General features: G+C 40.4%; 1 protein-coding gene across 4 annotated transcripts in view; it reads right to left on the bottom strand.

Moving 5' to 3' along the window:
- The window catches only part of shtn1 (shootin 1), a 37,487-nt gene extending 18,801 nt beyond the window's left edge, over positions 1–18,686 (bottom strand). For 3 of the 4 annotated variants that reach the window (XM_047821887.1, XM_047821888.1, XM_027143063.2), the window contains exons 1-4: positions 18,533–18,686; positions 14,982–15,034; positions 13,663–13,723; positions 5,709–5,803 (exon numbers count right to left, since the gene is read on the bottom strand). In XM_047821887.1, the coding sequence (XP_047677843.1) occupies positions 5,709–5,803; positions 13,663–13,723; positions 14,982–15,034; positions 18,533–18,590 (267 nt within the window). In that variant the 5' untranslated portion in view covers positions 18,591–18,686. Of the gene's footprint in view, positions 1–5,708; positions 5,804–13,662; positions 13,724–14,981; positions 15,035–18,532 lie in introns of those variants that run through there. The other variant, XM_047821889.1, reaches the window with a different exon arrangement.
- Between the last annotated feature and the right edge of the window lie 1,507 nt (positions 18,687–20,193).

A 20,193-nucleotide genomic window follows, 5' to 3' on the forward strand; every position in this document is an offset into this window, starting at 1 on the left:
ACTCTGGTGAAAAGAGCAATAATCAAAGGTAAAATAATGCAGTTACACAGATGGAAAAGGAAGCAGAGAAAGAAAGATAATTCGAGTATTTTATCAGATCCAAGCATGTACGTATCGTTCGTGTTCGGTGTCACGTACAGCCTTACAACTTCCCTTCAACGCCACCCTTTTACACTCCAACATACCTGCATGTTTTCTTTAAGGTCAAATTAAACATCCTGAAATATTGTCCGTACACAGACAGAAAAGTGAAAGGCTGCTAAGTGTGGGGACAGAAGCAGCCAATTGCATTGAAGGCATCTGAATTAAATAAATGAATCCTGAATGACACAGTGGTCGAAGCTGGGTGTTAAATTGCCCGTCTATATGTCACCTCTATTTAACGAGCGTTTATTAATGACAGCACCGTCGGGACCAGGCGACACGCCAAGCCATTTCCTGATGATGTCCTTTACTCTGAATGCGCATATTAGAAAATACAATCAACAACACACAATGCGAGGATAAACACACACACTAAGTGATAATCATCCAGCATTGATGAGAGCGCGCGGATGTGAAATTACACATTCGCAGAAATCAGTCACACACACACACACACACGCAGACACACACACTCGGAGGTCGGCGTGCCCCCCCCAGCTCCATCATCACCTCTGATCTCCACGTCAAAACAAAATGTCATGTGTTTGGATTGCACTTTGATTTGACTGGCACCGCCTTCTCTTTCTTTTTTTACTGCTCTTTTTTTTTCCTCTTTAAATTCGGGATGTTCCAGAGTTTAAGAAATTGATTATGATTTTTCTTTTTTTTTATCCACCAGAAAAAAACGAGGACCAGGTTGGCAGCCAAATTACAGGCATCGAAAACAAAGAATCAAACATCTGAAATATGGCGGTTATTGGACCTGATTCGTTCGACTCTCCACTAGTCTAGAGAGAGACCAATTGTTTTCACTTATTTAAATGTAAATTGGGAATGAACCAATGCTGTAATTTTCACAACCTATCCTTTATATTTTACAAAAAAAAAAAAAAAAAAAAAGGAGAATAAAACAGTATTCAGTGCTGTTTTTTTTCAAGCAATGTGTATTTTTTTTTAAAGCGGAGTTCAGATTAACATCTCATGAAAAATCTTTCCTTTTCGTGTCGAATCGAAAATCTTTCCGAGGTACGCCGGGTGCCGAGCGGAAAATCACGTCCCAGGGCATCACGCAAACACCCATTCACACAGAGTCTGGGTCCGTTTGTTTATTAGGGATAAGACCTTATCTTTTGTTCTATAAATCTGCATTCTGATCATTTCTATGGTTAAAGGTGCTGAATTAATACAACTGAATAGTTTACAATGGTGTGTAGCCTCGATCCACCTCAAGGCATGTTTTCTAAAGGTGGGAAGAAACCAGAGAAAATCCGGTCTTCCACGTGACGATGTGGAACTCCAGTGTAACAGGATGGACTCACTGATCCGTTATGTCACCGAAGTTCTTCAAAGCAGAAAATAGACCTTGTTTATACGTCATTCACTAACGTCCAGGGGTTTCGTTACCACAACGGGCGTCGTTTCTGGAGGTCTTGTAAAACGCCCTTTTTCAAAAGGAAAAAAAAAAAAAAAAGAGCATACCTACGATGGATAATGAAGGACAAAACAGTCATACAGGTAGATGTTATATTTTAGATCTATTATGCTTTATTATCTTACAGTTAAGCTGTTTTCGAAAAAACAAATAAACAACCAAATAGTACAATTAGGGTTAGGGTTAGAATATCAACTAGGCCACGCCTACCCGATGACGCAATATCTGTTACGCTGTTCTGAAATCCCTGGAAATAAATGCATCCCTTGTTTATACCTTGCGTTGTTCGAGACAAAGTTTTGAGAAATCAAATTAGACTTTCATTCAATAGATAACCGGAAGTTTTTTATTCTTTAATCCAGAAGCCGATGTTATTTGTCACGTATACATTAAAGCACAGTTAAATTCTTTCTTGACATATCCCAGTGTTAAAGGTTGGGGTCTGAGCACAGGGTCAGCCATGATACACAAACCTGGAGCAGTGAGGTTTAGGGGACTTGCTTAAGGGCCCAACAGAGGCAGCTTTTTAGTTCTGGGGCTTGAACCCTGATCCTCTGGTGAACAACCCAGAGCGTTAACCGCTGGAGCCACCACTGATGCTCTAATCAATCTAGTTAAAGTTGCTTTAAACCATCCCGAAGTCACGATTGAAAAACAAAAATAATAAAAAATAGGAAAGCGCTCCATGTTTAGCCTCGACGAATGCCAAGTTCGGCTAAAGCCGAAACAAATACCAATATGCACTAGCTCTTGAGTATACACCAAAACAGTTCGTCTGTTGAATGCCAAAATGGGTTCTATCCAAGCCTTAAAGTCAATCCTCTTCTTCACAGGACCAACAGAAGTGCTAGAGTGGTTAATGCTTAAAAAAATGGTTTATCGGTGAGGATAAAATGAGATGGTTCAGTGTGACAGTGTTGGAAGAAGACAGCTCTCACAGGGGCTGTTAAAGCCTCCTGCTGTGAAACCACAATTCATCACGCTGTCTATGGGGCTGTACACACTAGAGATGGCCCAAAGAGGGACCAGAACAAAGGACTGGAGAGACACACAGAGAATAAGAGGGGGTTTTCAAGCACAGTGGCCACCAGCATTAGCAGGACACACCAGCATCTTCTTTAATGGGAGAGAGGAAGCATTGTGATTGGCCAAATCAGGCTTTTCTAAAGCACATAATGCCAGAGCACTACACTGCTCAGCTGTGGGGCTATTTCCTGTTTGATGGACAGCGCTGAAACGCCAAAAGCAGTTGTCGGAACAAGCTGTGAGAAATGACCTTAGACGAGCACCCCCTGGCAGAATGAGTCAGAAACACAAGTACAAAATAATACAGGAAACTTCAGACATGGATTGTAACAATGTTTGTGTGTGTGTGTGTGTGTGTGTGTGTGTGTGTGTGTGTGTGTGTTCACATTTATTATTAAGTGTTTCTGGGAAAACTAAAAATTTTTAAAAATTCTAAGGACTTTCTCTCACTGTGATGTTAAGGTGAAGTTTTGCGATGGAACACGGACGTAACGTAACGAGGAAATATTAAATCATTAACGTTTACGTTACGGCAGTATGTGTATGACTAGCATGCCTCCTGAAATTAAAAAAGAAAATGTACAAAACGATCAATATTATTTATTTTCATCTCAAACATACAAAGGCACTGTAAATTTCGTTTAGCTGTAAATTAAACACCTATTTTAGCAATATTCTGATGGACGTGGGTTTGTGGTTGTGTACGACAGCAGGCAAAAAAAAAAAAAAGGATAAAGAAGAAAGAAACATCTTTAAATTGTGAAACCGAGCAGATTGAAAAGAGAATAACTCCGATTACTGGGTCCACCGTAGCTGAAATCTCATCTCCGTTTCTCTTCCTCCTTTCACTACAAGCACAAAACGCAGTGGTGCATCACCTTCCCACCTCCCTTTCCTCTCCCTTTCAATCTTTTCTTCCCATGCTCCTGCCCTCCACGCTGCTGTTCTCTCATCCTGCTCTCCCTGCATGGGTCTATCAGGCAGCAGGGCAGCAGAAAGCTGATTCATCTATCAGAAAAAAAAAATGGAGCTCAGAAAAGAGGCCATGATCTCCGTCCACAACCCGCCTCACACACCTGGCTCACCCTAACGCTGTTTACACACCCTACGCTTTGCTCTCTCAAGGCCTAGAGCAATCTGTGCTCTGCTTGCAAGAGCCTTTTATATTTCTAGTAAAGTGTAGAGCATATAACGTTACCATGACGGCTTTGAAATATGGCATGTAGTATGAGGAGTAATCCTGAAAATAAATAAATAAATAAATAAATAAATAAATAAATAAATAAATAAATAAATAACAAGTCTTCTGCACAAATCTAGATCAAATAACGATCAGGTCCTAAAAGATCTAGTGTGCCATCCCTGATGATTGACAGACACCATCTTTGGCTAAATCTGGACTTTTATACTATTATAAAATAGGGTTTTTTCCTACATTGAAAATTTTTTGGCGGCCGCCAAAACGATTTTTTGTCCCGCCAAAGCCTTATTTAATCTGTAACTGGGTTTTGTGAGAGAAGCGGTCTACTGACGGGGTGACGGAGAGAACGAGCACAGCTTTCGCGATGTCCTAACCATGTCGGTCAGCCACCACCGAAGACCAATTTTGATCCAGGAAAAAACCCTGTAAGGATAACGGCGTTGTGGCTCACGTTATGACGATGCATCGGTGTGCTCTTAGAGAAACCTATAACACATTTACAATAATATCCCTACAAATGAAACGGGCCCCGGTTATTTTTGGTCTACACCACTTTAGTGAGTAATAACTCTCACTCTCTTTGGTCTGTACCAATATTATGACCATGTGTCACCTTAACCGTCGCTCCGCTGAACCAAACGCCGTGTAGATTAATGTCGTAATTAAAAAGTGAGGAACGTGGAGGAGCTGATAAGGTGATAAGGTTAGATAAGCGCTGCAAATGAGAATATTACTAAAGAAAAGAGTGAAGAAAACGATAGAAGGGAACAGAATGGAATTAAACAAAGTGCACAGGAAAGAATAAAGACTAATGAAGAAAATACAGAACAAAGGAGTAAAGAACTACAGAATAAAAAACGTCTCGAGAGACTAGTACGATGGAACGGAATGGAATAAAGTAGAAATATAACAGAATCAAATAAACCAAATTGAGCAGGAAAGAATAAAGAATAAGGAAGAATATACAGAATAAAGGAGAAGAGGATTACAGAATAACAAAATGAACACAACAGCTCAAGAGACTAGTACAATGGAATAGAATCGAATAGAAATACACCCGAATGGAATAATACAGTGCGGACCAGAATAAAGCAGAACATTAGACCAAAGAACCATATGAATCAGAACAGAACAGAATAAAATATATAGTGTGGGGGAGAATATTACAAAAACAGAACGTAATAGAATTGGTTAGAACAGAGCGTACGGTACAGCACAGAGAATGACATAAAACACGAGGGAATAGAGTCGTATAGAAAATAAAATGGAACAGAGCAATAGTACGTTACAGCCAGACTAGAACAGAATATAATGACGCATGACAGAATCTAATCAAATGGGACTGAACAGACGATTACTGAGTAGAGTATTAAAGAATAGAAGGCAATAGAACAAGAGAAGGGAATAGTGGTGTAGAACGGAATAGAATAGAGCTGAATAGAACGGGGCCGAATAGAACGAGGCAGATCGTGGCCTAATGGTTAGAGAGTCTGACTCCTAACCCTAAGGTTGTGGGTTCGAGTCTCGGGCCGACAATACCACGACTGAGGTGCCTTTGAGCAAGGCACCGAACCTCCCAACTGCTACCCGGGCTGCCCACTGCTCCGGGTGTGTGTTCACGGTGGGTGTGTGTGTTCACTGCTGTGTGTGTGCGCACTTTGGATGGGTTAAATTCTGAGTATGGGTCGCCGTATGTCACGTCACTTTTTTTTAGTCACATTATAGCAGTATAGAATACAACAGTGCGGGAGTTTTGAAAGTTACAGCAAAGAATACGATGAAATACAGAAAAAGAGAACAGCAGAGCACAGAATGAAGCGATGAATTAACAATAAGTAAGAGAACAGCACAGAATAGAATAGAACAGAAAGAAAAAAAAACAGAAAAGAAAAGAAAAGTTGAAACCTTAGTCGCCATCGCCTCCACCGTCTGCCTGCAGATCTTCTCAACCTCCAGGTTCTCCTGCATGCTATTGACCTCCTTCAGCACCATATGTGACACTGGACACACACACACACACACACACACACACACACACACACACACACACACACACACACACACACACACACACACACACACGCACACACATTTGATCAGATTCTTCTATTTCATACGGCTGCATTTTATTCACTTCACCATGATCTCACGGCGGTGTTTAAGCGTCTTTAACGTGAACTGGATTCTAACTCGATGTACCTAAGTGTATATGGTTATGCTGGTGAAAGTTGTCCTCTCGCTGCTCTGCTGATCTACTTCCACATTAACTACAGCCTGACTGACCGATCGCTTTTCTGGAATGATACGGCTAAAGCAGCGATCAGATAATAAACGTGGCTCTAAACGTGGAACGAACGAATGTGACGGATGCTAATTCGATTAGCCACCGAGCCTCCTGTTTGTATGGGTGTGAATTAGTCTCCAGCTTTTTACAGGTAGTCAAAGTGTACGATCTGAACGTTACCTCAAAATAAACAAACAGACAGACAAACAAACAAACAAAAAAGTGTGAGGAATTAAAATCTCGTGTTTTTTCCCCCTGATCAAATTCCCAGATTTTCTCAGACTCAAAGTCTATCGAGGGAACTGAAGAAATTCATATTCATGTGATTGCTGACTTTATATTTCATCGTAATCACTCAGAACAAGTAGAGGGTTTGATTTAGTTTTTGTTTGTAGTTATATACTGACCAGTATAATATTATTACTAAATACATTTTCACTAATTTCACCACCATTGTGTGTGTGTGTGTGTGTGTGTGAGTGTGTGTGTGTGTGTGTTTTAAGGGGTTGATAAATAACATACACTGTGATATTGAACCCCATGTTAGTTTCAGACTGGATTATTATACTGTGAACGTTTCAACCCGTAACACACCACTTGTGTGAAGTCGAGGCAACGAGACATAAAGGCAAAAACCTTGGACACATGGTGCTAAACTGTAGGCTTTCTTGTTTTTTTTCTTTTCCATTTTTTAGCTAACTTTAGAATCATACATATTTTTTTCCAACATAAAGTACATGAGCCTTAATCCTTACAAATGTGTGTGTGTGTGCGAGTGTGTGTTAGTTATAATCCCCAGCTGTCTGTGCCACCCTGACTGTCTGAATTATGATCAGCATGCACTCGGAACAGACCCAAATCTCACGGCTGGAATTAAAGCTGGCTTTTTTTTTTTTTTTAATGTGTTAATTCAACATGTGCCAGTAGCTCTGGCATTAAAAACCCTCTGGTTTGACTGATGAATTGTTTTAATTGAACTATTTTCTGAAGGAGGCATGAGGCAGAGCATGACTCGTAATGCCCGTGGCTCTGCCATGATTCGTGTCAGTAATCATGCGGCGACACCGGCTGCAGCCCAGATCGCTGTCACTTAACTAATTACACATTGTGGCTGAGAGGCGAAAACATGAATTAGTGCCGTGGCGGACAGCGCCTTGCTCCCGATGACAACTAATTAAAAGTTGATGAACGGTGGCTTCCCTCTGTCATCTATTAAACTCTATTGAGCTGCCAGTTCTTAGTCCTTCCTGTCCTTCGCACGCACACACACACACACACACACACACACACACACACACACACACACACACACACACACACACACACACACACACACACACACGCGGCTTTATCGCTTACTATCTTCTTTATCTCTTCTACATTTCTGTCTTCTACTCTTCTCTCTTTCTCTTTATGAGTGCAATCTCTGACATGGTGATGACCTTTATTAGTACACCTCGACAGCTTGCAGATTCCATGCACAGCGTGTTTTCATTCTTCATCCGTGTCGGTTTCTGCCCACAGATGTTAGCTGGACATTAGTTGATTTCGGATTTGTTTAGAAACAATAATGACACTGTTGTATAAATCTAACTCACTTATACCTGCACTACATACATACAACTATGACAGAATGAGAATAATTCATTCATTCAATTTCTACCGCTTATCTGAACTACCGCGAGTCACGGGGAGCCTGTAGCTATCTCAGGCATCACTGGGCATCAAGACAGGATACACCCTGGACGGAGTGCCAACCCATCACAGGGCACACACACACTTTCATTCACTCACACACTCACACACTCACACACTACGGACAATTTTCCAGAGATGCCAATCAACCTACCATGCATGTCTTTGGACCGGGGGAGGAAACCGGAGTACCCGGAGGAAACCCCCGAGACACGGGGAGAAAATGCAAACTCCACACACACAAGGCGGAGGCGGGAATCAAACCCCCAACCCTGGAGGTGTGAGGCAAACGTGCTAACCACTAAGCCACCGTGCCCCCCAGAATGAGAATAATCCACAACCTAAATAATATCTGGCCCACAATAGAACTGACTGTAACTAGCTACAAGGACACAGAAGCGCTTCATTAAATCTTCTACATTGCATGACCTGTACTCAGAATGAATACAGAGACAGTGATGTCCTATAAATATGCATATCATTTAGTACACTATGTAGAAAATCTTGCATTCCGAGACTAATAGACCTGTTGTGGGCACTTTACATCTGTCCATGGACTTAATCGCTCATTGTGTTTTCACGAGACGTTACATTACAAACCGGCTACACAGCACATATAATAAAGGCATGTGACAGAGATGCGAATGTAGGTGTTTATATGGACAGAAAGAGAGAGAGAGAGAGAGAGAGAGAGAGAGAGAGAGAGAGAGAGAGAGACACAGAAAGAGAGACACACAGACAGAGAGAGAGACACACACACAGAGAGAGAGGGAGAGAGAGATCAAAATATTTAAGAGTAAAATTTAACAGCCGAAATGAATTTAGAGCAATTTATGTAAGTATTAACCAGCAGTTTGTTCAATTTTTTTCTTTCTTTCTTTCTATCTTTCTTTCTTTCGTTCTTTCTTTCTTTCTTTTTCCTTACTTTCTCTCTCTCCCTCTCTTAATTTCTGTCTCAACTTTCTCAAATTTTCCTATATTCATTTCCTTCCCACATCATCTTTCTTCTCCTCTCTTCTCTCTATCTTTACACCTCTCTCTCCCTCTCTCATCTCCATCCACCCACCCAGCCACCCAATCCATCCATCCATCCATCCATCCATCCATCCATCTATCCAAGATTCTTTCTCTTCCCACCTTACTGTCTTTTATCCCTCTCTTCCAATCCACTGTTTAAAATGTTATGTCCTTATAAGCCTGCTCTAGTTTCCAGTTATTTATTCAAATGAACCTTTTAGTTTCTATCTTTTAAATGCCATTAGAATTGCAAAGGTCTAAACTGGCTCAGACTGGTCATAGCAGTTTGTACTGGACATTAAAGACTCTAATGTGGGATTGAGGAAAACAGAACCATGCCCTAAGGACCTAAAAGATGGAATATGATCTGTTCACGAACACCAACGTTAAAGGGAACTTTCCCCAGCAATGAATATCAGTAACACTGTTCAGAAACAGAAATATAAAGACACCAGTAAACAAAATCTACAAAAAGCTAGAGACCTGAATAAGTCTTTAGAGGTAACTGGAAAAAGAATTCACATTTATAAATAACCCACAAAAAAAAACACAATTTTTTTGTATTTGGTTCACTATTAAGCAAAAGATTTAGATGTTTTCATGGTTCTCATGATGATAAAGGATTTTCTTTGTATAAGGAACACTTTATTAAGAGAGTATAAGGGGGTGCGCAAACTTTTTCACTCTGTTGTATCCGTGCCCTTCTGTTCTCAAAACATAAATGTACCTACTGTCTCTCACACACTACTCTTTCTCTGTCAACTTGTCACTCTCGCTTTCCTCCCAACCTGTTTCTCTCTCTCTCTCTCTCTCTGTATATCAACCTGATGGTCTCTCTCACCCTTATCTATGCTCTCTTCTCATCTCTTTATCTCTCTGTGCATTCTGTCTATATATAGCTCTTTACCAACCTGCTTTCTCTATCTCTCAACCACCTAATTTTTCTTCTCTCTTTATTTTTTTCATCCTATAGTCGCTTTCCCTCACTTTTTTACTCTCTTGCTAACTGTTCTATCTTTATAAACATCTTTTCTCTCTCTCTTTCTCGCTCTCATCAATCTCCTATGTCTCTTTTCTTCTCTCTCTCTCTCTCTCTCTCTCTCTCTCTCTCTCTCTCTCTCTCACACACACACACACACACACTCTCTCTTTCGCAGTATATCTCCTGTGTGACAGGTTAATTGTGCCAACTGGTAGGCTTAAACAGCGTTCGCTGTGACGGTTCGGGACATCATGCGTTGGAGCTGACAGTCTTAATTGTGAGTTTTGTCCTCCTCATCATCACATCATTTCAAAATCTCTTTCTTTTTCCCCCGTTCCCCATCTCTCCCTCTCCCTGCCGTCCCGCATGGAACAGACCAGCGATTGGCTGCGTGTTTGGATGCGCGATATAACGCTCCGGGCCTTGATGAAGGGGGCAGATGCCTTTGTGGTCTTATCATTAGAACACAATGGCCATGTTGTCATCAACCTTGCCATCTCCTATTGAAAAGGCATGATTGTGTGTCGGGTCTCTCTCTCTTTCTCTCTCTCGCCCACCCCACTCCACCCCGTGCTGAATAGAAGCAATTTTCCAAGAGCTATGAAATCACGTAATGGCTCCCGAAAAACGCCGCGGCTCCGCCATTATTTAAGTGAAAGTCGTACACAATGTGTGTTTTGCGGGCTGAGCAGTGCTGAGAAAAAGCACGAGCAAAGGCCACACTATTCAGCCTCTCTTTGCCCACATCTAATAATAACCCATTTCATGCATTAAAATGAGAATGCTGTTCTCTCTCTCTCTCTCTCTCTCTCTCTCTCTCTCCTCTCTCTCACTTCCTCTGTTGACACATTGCTGTTGTGCTTTTTGATGATAAAAAAAAAAAAAAAAAAAAAAAAAAAACTGCTGCAATTCAATTCACGCGATTCAATTCCCCCTATTTTGCGTGGAGAGCGAGAGCGTGGCTTTTCCACATGTGGCACGGAAAGGTGAAGTGCAGGGATTTAAACTAAAAGAGAAACAAAAGCGTTTGAGCCACGGCCTCTCTTCTACTGCCTGAGAATTATGAGCGAAAGTTCTGACACCGGTTAAATGCACTGAAGGTCAGTGAGACTGAACATTTAAAACAATTTTTCTGCCATGATACACTGAGAGCTGATGATAAAAGTGTGTACACTTTACATTATACCGGTGAACAGCACTATCTCAGCCAAACAGGACATTTACACTTATATCTAATGTAGACATCAAAAGACGGGAAGCTTCCAGCTACAAGTGTATCAGTGTGCATTCTGCGTGTCTAAACCTACGGCCCATTGACCGAGCACCGTTTCCTTTGTTTGTGCGCAGCCTATAAAATTCTCGCTGTCTGGCCATTCACATGACACCAAGTGACCCAGACGGCTCTCCGCTCAGCCACGGAATCACGCTTATATACTATACATGACCTCCTGTTGCACTTCCTTTCCAGGGGTTCAAAGTCATCACAAGGGTTTGTAACACGTCCCGACAGCACGCTTCATTTTATAATGCCGCACTTTAGCGAGGACGAATGAAAGCATCACAAGGCAGTGTAAGACACTCAAAGGAGAAAAACCTTAGCTATTCTGGTCTGCTTACATGAGCACATTTATGAAGGTAGGAACATTTAGGAATATTGTTCTCATCTGGATATAAGAATTGAGCTGAAACTGTTCAGAATCACTTGGATCACTAAAACTCACCACAGGGCAGGTGAGCTGCGACGTCAGTGTCACGTGCCCCTCTACATGCCACCCAGGAGGCAGCCAGAATGTGCATGCGACGGCTTGTAATGCAAGAAGTTCAGCTCGATAATTAACACAGGTAATGGGTTAAACCGTCTTTACACATGCAAATGAAGCCACAAACCAAGCCGTAATCCTCCTTCTGTCCTGATCTACTACACGATATCTGAGCCAGCTGTGTGTGCTGTTCGCCCTCTCGGTTCAATGGCCAGAGGCTGCACAGACAATCGTCACCTCCCTTCTAACGTCCTGCTATGTTATTATTTGCAATTAACTGCACATTAGTTTGACTGCCAAGCCCTGTGTGAAAAACAACGTTCTCGCATTCGTTTATTAATCTGTAACAATTTCATTTTAGCAGCATTTTTCTCAAGCTCCGCTCTACTGTATTGTCCTCTATTGGAAAATTTCTTCCGCTAATGATCTTTGTAGAGAGTTTTTTTTGTCACCTTTCGCTCACTCTTTAAACATCCCGATTTGGATGAAACCAGCATTGTGACAGTGACTGTAAGAAAAAGTAAAGCAATTAAAAAGCATGACAACCTCCGTCCTCCAGGAAGAGATACGGGACCATCAGCACCAGATCCAGCAGGTCCAGACCACAACCATAAACCTACTGAACTCTACACTACACCACTAGGACCCTGATGTCTCACTAATACGTCACTATCTGTAATCACATTGCAGTTCTGCTCCACTCGGTACTTTCTGCTCATCTGTACTCTGTACTTTCACTGGAGATTATCTTGGTAACCTTGAACATATTGCACACACTTGTATTTATAACAAGTATTTATAATTCTATTTTTATATCATTTTCTATCTATCTATCTATCTATCTATCTATCTATCTATCTATCTATCTATCTATCTATCTATCTATCTATCTATCTATCTATCTATCTATCTATCTATCCAGCCCACCCAACCCATTCATCTATCTATCTATCTATCTATCTATCTATCTATCTATCTATCTATCTATCTATCTATCTATCTATCTATCTATCTATCTATCTATCTATCTTTCTGTCTGTCTGTCTGTCTATCTATCTATCTATCTATCTATCTATCTATCTATCTATCTATCTATCTATCTATCTATCCATCCATCCATCCATCCACCCACCCATCCATCCATCCATCCATTTATCTATCGGACCTGGCAGTTTTTGGACTAAATGACATTTGTGTTGTATAGAAATCGCACACTATGTGTAATAAAAGTGGTGTCGAGTGTAAACAGTTTCTAATTTCCATGTACTGGAGTCACAATTTTTCTGCAACTGAATAATAAATTATGTTTATTGGAAGTGTAACAGATTGTAAAGGATGTATTTCTATTACTTTATACCTTCTGTATTAAGCACATAGAATGAAGATTACAAATTTAGCTATAGCTGTTAAAAAACAAACAAAAAACAGCAATGGCAAGTGAAAGACGGCAAGTTTCATGAGAAACGTAAAATATCTAAAAATCCAACTTTTCTTTTTTTTAAAGTCTGAAACGAAATCACCTTTAGTGATTTATGTTCTACAACACTGATCAAGGAGTTATATGCAAAATGTGCAAAACTACATTGCTAAATATCTTTTCTTTTTATTACTATTTTAATTACAACTATTTTACAGCCCATTTTACAGTATTTTTTTAGTTCCTCGATACAAATAATCAAACCTAACAGCCATAATTAAAAACATCCATATTCCTTTATGCATTTACTAAATATAGGTCTATGGGTTTCCACTGGCTGAAAAGAGAGAGAGTGTGTGTGTGTGTGTGTGTGTGTGTCGCTGAGACATGCCTGAACAACGCCCACAGAAGTGCAGAGTCCACAATGTGCCTAGACGTGAAGTGTGCTGATAGCTTATAGAGAAAAGCAAATGTTTCACATTCAGTCTGCTGCAGCTCTCCTTACTGTTTTAGCATTTTACTGTGTGCCTGTGGAGACATAGTCATTTGCTCTGTGTGTGTGTGTGTGTGTGTGTGTGTGGGGGGGGGGGGGGGGGCTCTGCCCCCAGCCAAAGCACTCCTTAAAATAGACTTTCTTTGCTAATGGGTTAATTAATCATGTAATAAAATGAATTAATATTTATTTAAAAGGACGGGAAGCAAACCTCTTTCAAAATCTTCCAGCTTCTTCAAGGCCTCATCTCTCTCCTGCTTCAGCTGCTTACACTGAAATAGCACACACACACACACACACAAACACACACACACACACACACACACACACACACACACACACACACACACACACACACACACACACACACACACACACACACAGAATAAGCAACAACAGCTTCATGTGTAAAACAGCTTATAATCCAAAAACTGGATTTACAGAAGGTCATACAGTACTGGGCCGGAGAGATACTGAAAACATTTCTACAAACTTCGTAGTTTTAACGGATATAAAAGCAATAATTGGAATAAGTTGGATTTATTTGGAAATCAGTACCAACTTTAAAAGGCTTAATCATCCCAAAACCTTAAAAAGATGAAATAATTCTTTAAAACTTACAGAATTTAACATTTTAAAAGTTAAAAGTATACAAAAGGTTTTGAAAGACTGATGTAGGTGTTGGTGGTGGAGTCAGTTTAACATTCAGAGTGAAAAGCAGATGCAGGTGGAGTCAGAGTAAGCTACAGAGTAAGAGGAGTGATGTGGTTGTGGGTGGAGTCAGTGTAAGCTTTAGAGTGAGAGGAGTGATGTGGTTGTGGGTGGAGTCAGTGTAAGCTTTAGAGTGAGAGGAGTGATGTGGTTGTGGGTGGAGTCAGTGTAAGCTTTAGAGTGAAAGGAGTGATGTGGTTGTGGGTGGAGTCAGTGTAAGCTTTAGAGTGAGAGGAGTGATGTGGTTGTGGGTGGAGTGAGAGAAGTCATGTGGTTGTGGGTGGAGTCAACACACACTTTAGCGTTAAAAGAGGGATGTGGGCGGAGTCAGTGTAATCTTACAATGAGATGAGTAATGGAGTCATAGGGGGAATCTGTGGACAAGCCAGAATTGGTGTGAAAATAAGATTCTCTGGCTGGAGCAATGAAAGCACAGGCACAAAGTTGACCGTGTTACAAACCTAAATGTTAGCAGACAGAGTAATGGGTGAGACGGTCACTAGTCTGGACTTTTCTGAAGACAGTTTGTCATGAGAGAAAAATGTTTCTGTACCTGACTAGACAACTAGTTTAAACTGAACAACCACCTGATATTCAGACAATATACTCACACACAGGCCTCGATTCAATCTGGTCTCTCAATTCATTACTGTAAATATCATCATTAATAACGTACACAATCATAGCTTCAGACTGAAACTGGATAAATGTCCCATGTCCCTATTAGACTGAAGATGTTTTTGGTCCCTCTAGAGTGCAGTGTCTACAGCAAAGAGAACCGATGTGATAGTAAGGAGAACTGAAAATCAAGACACTCACCTCTTTTTTGGTTTTCTCATGCTCTTTCCTCAGGCCCTCGTAATGCCGGATTGCTGAGGAGAAACAGGGAGTCCAGTAAGCCATCTTTACCCAATACAACGATCATCTCATACATTCAGCTCAAAAAAACACACAAGGGCAGGTCTGCAGACGTTTTTGCACGTGTCAGGAAACGGTTGTTTCATTGTGTGTGTAAGTGGAGAGGGATGATGGGGGGAAACTCTGAGTTCTCTTTCGGGTCTGCACCTTTCTGTCTGGGAAAACGAGCCACTAACGCGAGCGTCATCGGGTTACACAGAAACGAGGACTGTGTCACTGTGTCTAAATATCGAACTTCCTTTATTTAAATGTTGTACAGAGTTTCCACAGGAACACACACTACATGCTGAGAGTCAAATCTAGATGAAATTGTCCAGTGTCTTACAGGAGTTTCCACAAAAGCTGATGATTTTGTTTCTTGGATAAATTTAAATAGTGAAATTAATGGCCAGGAATCAATATGAAAACTGAGTAGTGTTCATTCAGGAGAAGGAAAAGTAGGTCATTTCTCCAGGGACAATCTGTCTCATGAAGCAGGCTGAGAACATGTGGAGACTGTGGATCTCCATTAGAAACACTGATATTGTGGATGTGGGCAGAGAACATACTACTTCATGCTGCATTAACACTTCAATAAGTGCTTTACGGGGGTCAGGGTTTAAGGCGGATTCCAAAAACTCTTGGCACGAGACAAGAATATGCTCTGGATGTTCATCACAGGACAGCGTTCACACGTAGGGGCAATTTAGTGACGTGACGTGACATACGGCTAAGTACGATGACCCATACTCAGAATTCTTTCTCTGCATGTAACCCATCCAAAGTGCACACACACAGCAGTGAACACACACACACACCGTGAACACACACCTAGAGCAGTGGGCATTTATGCTGCAGGGCCCGGGGAGCAGTCGGGGGGTTTCGGTGCCTTGCTCAAGGGCACCTCAGTCGTGGTATTGCTGGCCCGAGACTCGAACCCACAACCTTAGGGTTAGGAGTCAAACTCTCTAACCATTAGGCCACGACTAAGCTATCTACCAAGCAGCATGTTTTTTAAAAGATGGAGGAAAACAGAGACCCCTGAGGAAACCCATACGGACATGTGGAGAACGTGTGAAGCTCCACATGAGCATTAACCAGAGTATATTGAACCCAGGACCCTGAAGCAGGCAGGTATATTTTCATGATTTTGAGCAATATTTTAGTATATAATCAAATCTCAGGATTATTATGGGATGTAAAATAAAAAAGGACATATTTAGTATTTAGAATGAGTAAGTTTAGCAGAAAAAAGTAACTCAATCTGGAAAAGAAACTGTTTATCATTTTAAGCTCTCAGGTACAGCTTCTGGAATGAACTTTCTATACATTTAGGGAACCACTAGAGACATGTGCATCATCAGATTTCACCAGACAGGGAACTAGTTAGGGAAGTTTTACCAGGTTATATTGAAAGCATCAGCCTCAGACTTGCAGAAGTTTGATTAACGCAGCCTAAGGCAGAGGTTTCTGATCTTATCTCCATAAGCTTTGTGTGGTGCAGGTTGCTATTCCAGACAAACAGGAGCCACACCAAAGTCATCTGAACCTGGATCTTTGCATACAATCTTGTGGGCTCTGTACCAGCTCGAGGGCACACTGTCATTAAAAAGCAAAGACGAAGACATAAAACCTAAACACTCTGAAACCCACAGCGATGTGAACAGATTCTTCTTGGTGTTGTCAGTGGAATAGAACAGAAGTCTTTACTTTGTCACATACATTAGGGCACAGTGAGATTCTTTATTAACATATCAGAAGATGATATCAGTGATATCAGAGAGGGCTAAGGGCCATGCTCAAGGGCCCAACAGTAGCAGCTTGGCAGTGCTGGGGCTTGAACCCTGATCTTCCAGTCAACAACCCAGAGCCTTAACTGCTTGAGCCATGCAATATAGATTTTTGGTTAGCGCTGTATGCTTACAGATGTGTAATATCATATCAATAACATTGTCGTGCATATTTGCCTGTTTATGTTTACTATTTGAACAGACTGATCATTTTCAATGAACACACAGTACCTGAACAGAATGTCCATAAATCTGTGGTTCTCAATTCTGGTGTTGGAGAGCCCCGTGTCCTGCACACCTGGTTCTGTTTATGGTCTTTTGTGGATTGTATTGCATTGTTTGTCCTGCACTGTCTTTCTGTCTTTTGTTCTGCACTGTCTTTTGTCCTGCACTGTCTTTCTGTCTTTTTGTCTTGTCCTGCACTGTCTTTCTATCTTTTTGTCTTATACTGCACTGTCTTTTGTCCTGCACTGTCTTTCTGTCTTTTTTTCTTGTCCTGCACCATCTTTCTGTCTTTTTGTCTTGTCCTGCACCATCTTTCTGTCTTTTGTTCTGCACTGTCTTTTGTCCTGCACTGCCTTTCTGTCTTGTCCTGCACTATCTTTTGTCCTGCACTGTCTTTCTGTCTTTTTGTCTTGTCCTGCACTGTCTTTCTATCTTTTTGTATTGTACTGCACTGTCTTTTGTCCTGCACTGTCTTTCTGTCTTTTTGTCTTGTCCTGCACCGTCTTTCTGTCTTTTCCTTCACCGTCTTTCTGTCTTTTTGTCTTGTCCTGCACCGTCTTTCTGTCTTGCACCATCTTTTTGTCTTGTCCTGCACCGTCTTTCTGTCTTGCACCATCTTTTTGTCTTGTCCTGAACCGTCTTTCTGTCTTGTCCTGCACCATCTTTCTGTCTTTTTGTCTTGTCCTGCACCGTCTTTCTGTCCTGTCCTTCACCATCTTTCTGTCTTTTTGTCTTGTCCTTCACCATCTTTCTGTCTTTTTGTATAGTCCTGCACCGTCTTTGTCTTTTTTTCTTGTCTTGCACCATCTTTTTGTCTTGTCCAGCACCGTCTGTCTTTTTGCCTTGTCCAGCACCGTCTGTCTTTTTGCCTTGTCCAGCACCGTCTGTCTTTTTGCCTTGTCCTGCACTGTTTGCACCAGGTTGCACAGATGCACTTTTAAAAGCTTCTTGAATCTTGAATCTGATTCAACTACTGAGGGGCTTAACTGTGTGTGTGTGTGTGTGTGTGTGTGTGTGTGTGTGTGTGTGTGTGTGTGTGTGTGTGTTAGACTAAAACTGTAAAATGTGCAGGACACTGGGTTCTTTGGACACAGCACGAGCTCCTGCGCGTGCTTCACACTTCAGTAGTATTATAACCAACAAAGAAAACGGTTTTCTATAAACGTAAAAAATCCGGATTATTAGTATAGCTCTGTAGTACAGCAGTAATGTGAATGAACCCCAAAGTATTTGTTAGCAGACATGTTTTAAAAATTAATTTTCTCACTAAAAATCCTTTATAACCTGAAAGAAGAAGTAATTTATAAATAAATGATCATTATTATTTACACCTGATCTTCTGATGCAGGTAAACACACTAGTAGCAAACAAACCTTTTTTTTTTTTTTTTTTTTTTTTTTTTTTAAAGTAGTTAATACAGTAAATCTCAAATACAATTAGTACAAAAAACGAGCTCACCTTGATCCGAAAGTTGTGATATTGTCCTCATTTGGGCTTCTTCTTCACTCGCCGCCATTGTAACAGCACTGATTATTTAATTTTACCTCAGCTTTTACAGGACGCTCGCGCACAAGAACCCGGAAGTGACCGGTAGCACACCTGAAGGTCGGAATTCCACACGGATGATGATTTGAACACACAGTGAACTACATGTGATACTAAATACATAGGATTTATGGCCTGTGTCGTGCATCTGCAGTTAAAAGCTTCAGCTAGTTAAGAACTTTAAATGACAAAATCACTGTTGATCTATTAACCATATGAACCTATAGACTATATTTACCATTAACCTATAGACTATATATACATTAACCTATAGACTATATTTACCATTAACCTATAGACTATATATACACACTATTAAACTATAAACTATATATACCATTAACCTATAGACTATATTTACCATTAACCTATAGACTATATATTCATTAACCTATAGACTATATATACACCATTAAACTATAGACTATATATACACCATTAAACTATAGACTATATATACCATTAACCTATAGACTATATATACACACCATTAAACTATAGACTATATATACCATTAACCTATAGACTATATATACCATTAACCTATAGACTATATATACATTAACCTATAGACTATATATACACACTATTAAACTATAGACTATATATACCATTAACCTATAGACTATATATACATTAACCTATAGACTATATATACACACTATTAAACTATAGACTATATATACCATTAACCTGTAGACTATATATACCATTAACCTATAGACTATATATACATTAACCTATAGACTATATACTGTATACCATTAACCTATAGACTATATATAAACACCATTAACCTATAGACTATATTTACCATTAACCTATAGACTAAATAATCTATATATATCTATATAACAGTCTGTATAAATAAACAGGGCTCCATTAAAGCCATTATTTATTGATCACAGGTACGATAGTGATGTCAGGCGAGAAGGTCTGGGGTGCAGTCGGTGTTCCTGTTCATCAAAAAGGTGTTCAAGGTGAGTCTAGGCTCTGTGCAGGACTCTCAAGTTCTTCCACATCACACACACTTTGTGAAACCAAGAACAATTTTTGTGACTCTTAGTTTCAGTGAAGGGGATTTGCAGGAATACAAACAACATTATTCTATACAGTTGTGTGCTGCAGACTTTATAGCAAACATTTCTGGAAGAACCACATAATGGTGTGATGGTCAGGGGTCCGAAAACTTTTAATATGCATCTACAGTAATTTGAGCTCGGGTGGCAGCATAATCTATACTTTTAATGTCACAAGCCTTATACTGTATACTTCTGTTGTGGTGAAGCTATCTAATCTAATCCAATCAACGTTTGTGAAGAAAATGTGGATGTCTGTTTTGCTGTTAGACAAACTTGCAATTTTAGATCATCTTATATGTGCCATCAAAGCCTTATTCAGCTCTAACTAGAGCCTAATCTGTTCCTCGGTGGTGCAACCCATCATAAAACCTAAACTACAAACATGTCGAGCTACATGTTTTACACATCCTACATGCAGTCGAGTGCAAAAGTTTGCATCATTCGTGGCTTCAGAGAGAAGAGAGTGGGAGTTTAAAAAAAAAAAGAAGGGCA

This window comes from Tachysurus fulvidraco, chromosome 12 (genome assembly GCF_022655615.1).
Source record: "Tachysurus fulvidraco isolate hzauxx_2018 chromosome 12, HZAU_PFXX_2.0, whole genome shotgun sequence".
Lineage (NCBI taxonomy): Eukaryota > Metazoa > Chordata > Actinopteri > Siluriformes > Bagridae > Tachysurus > Tachysurus fulvidraco.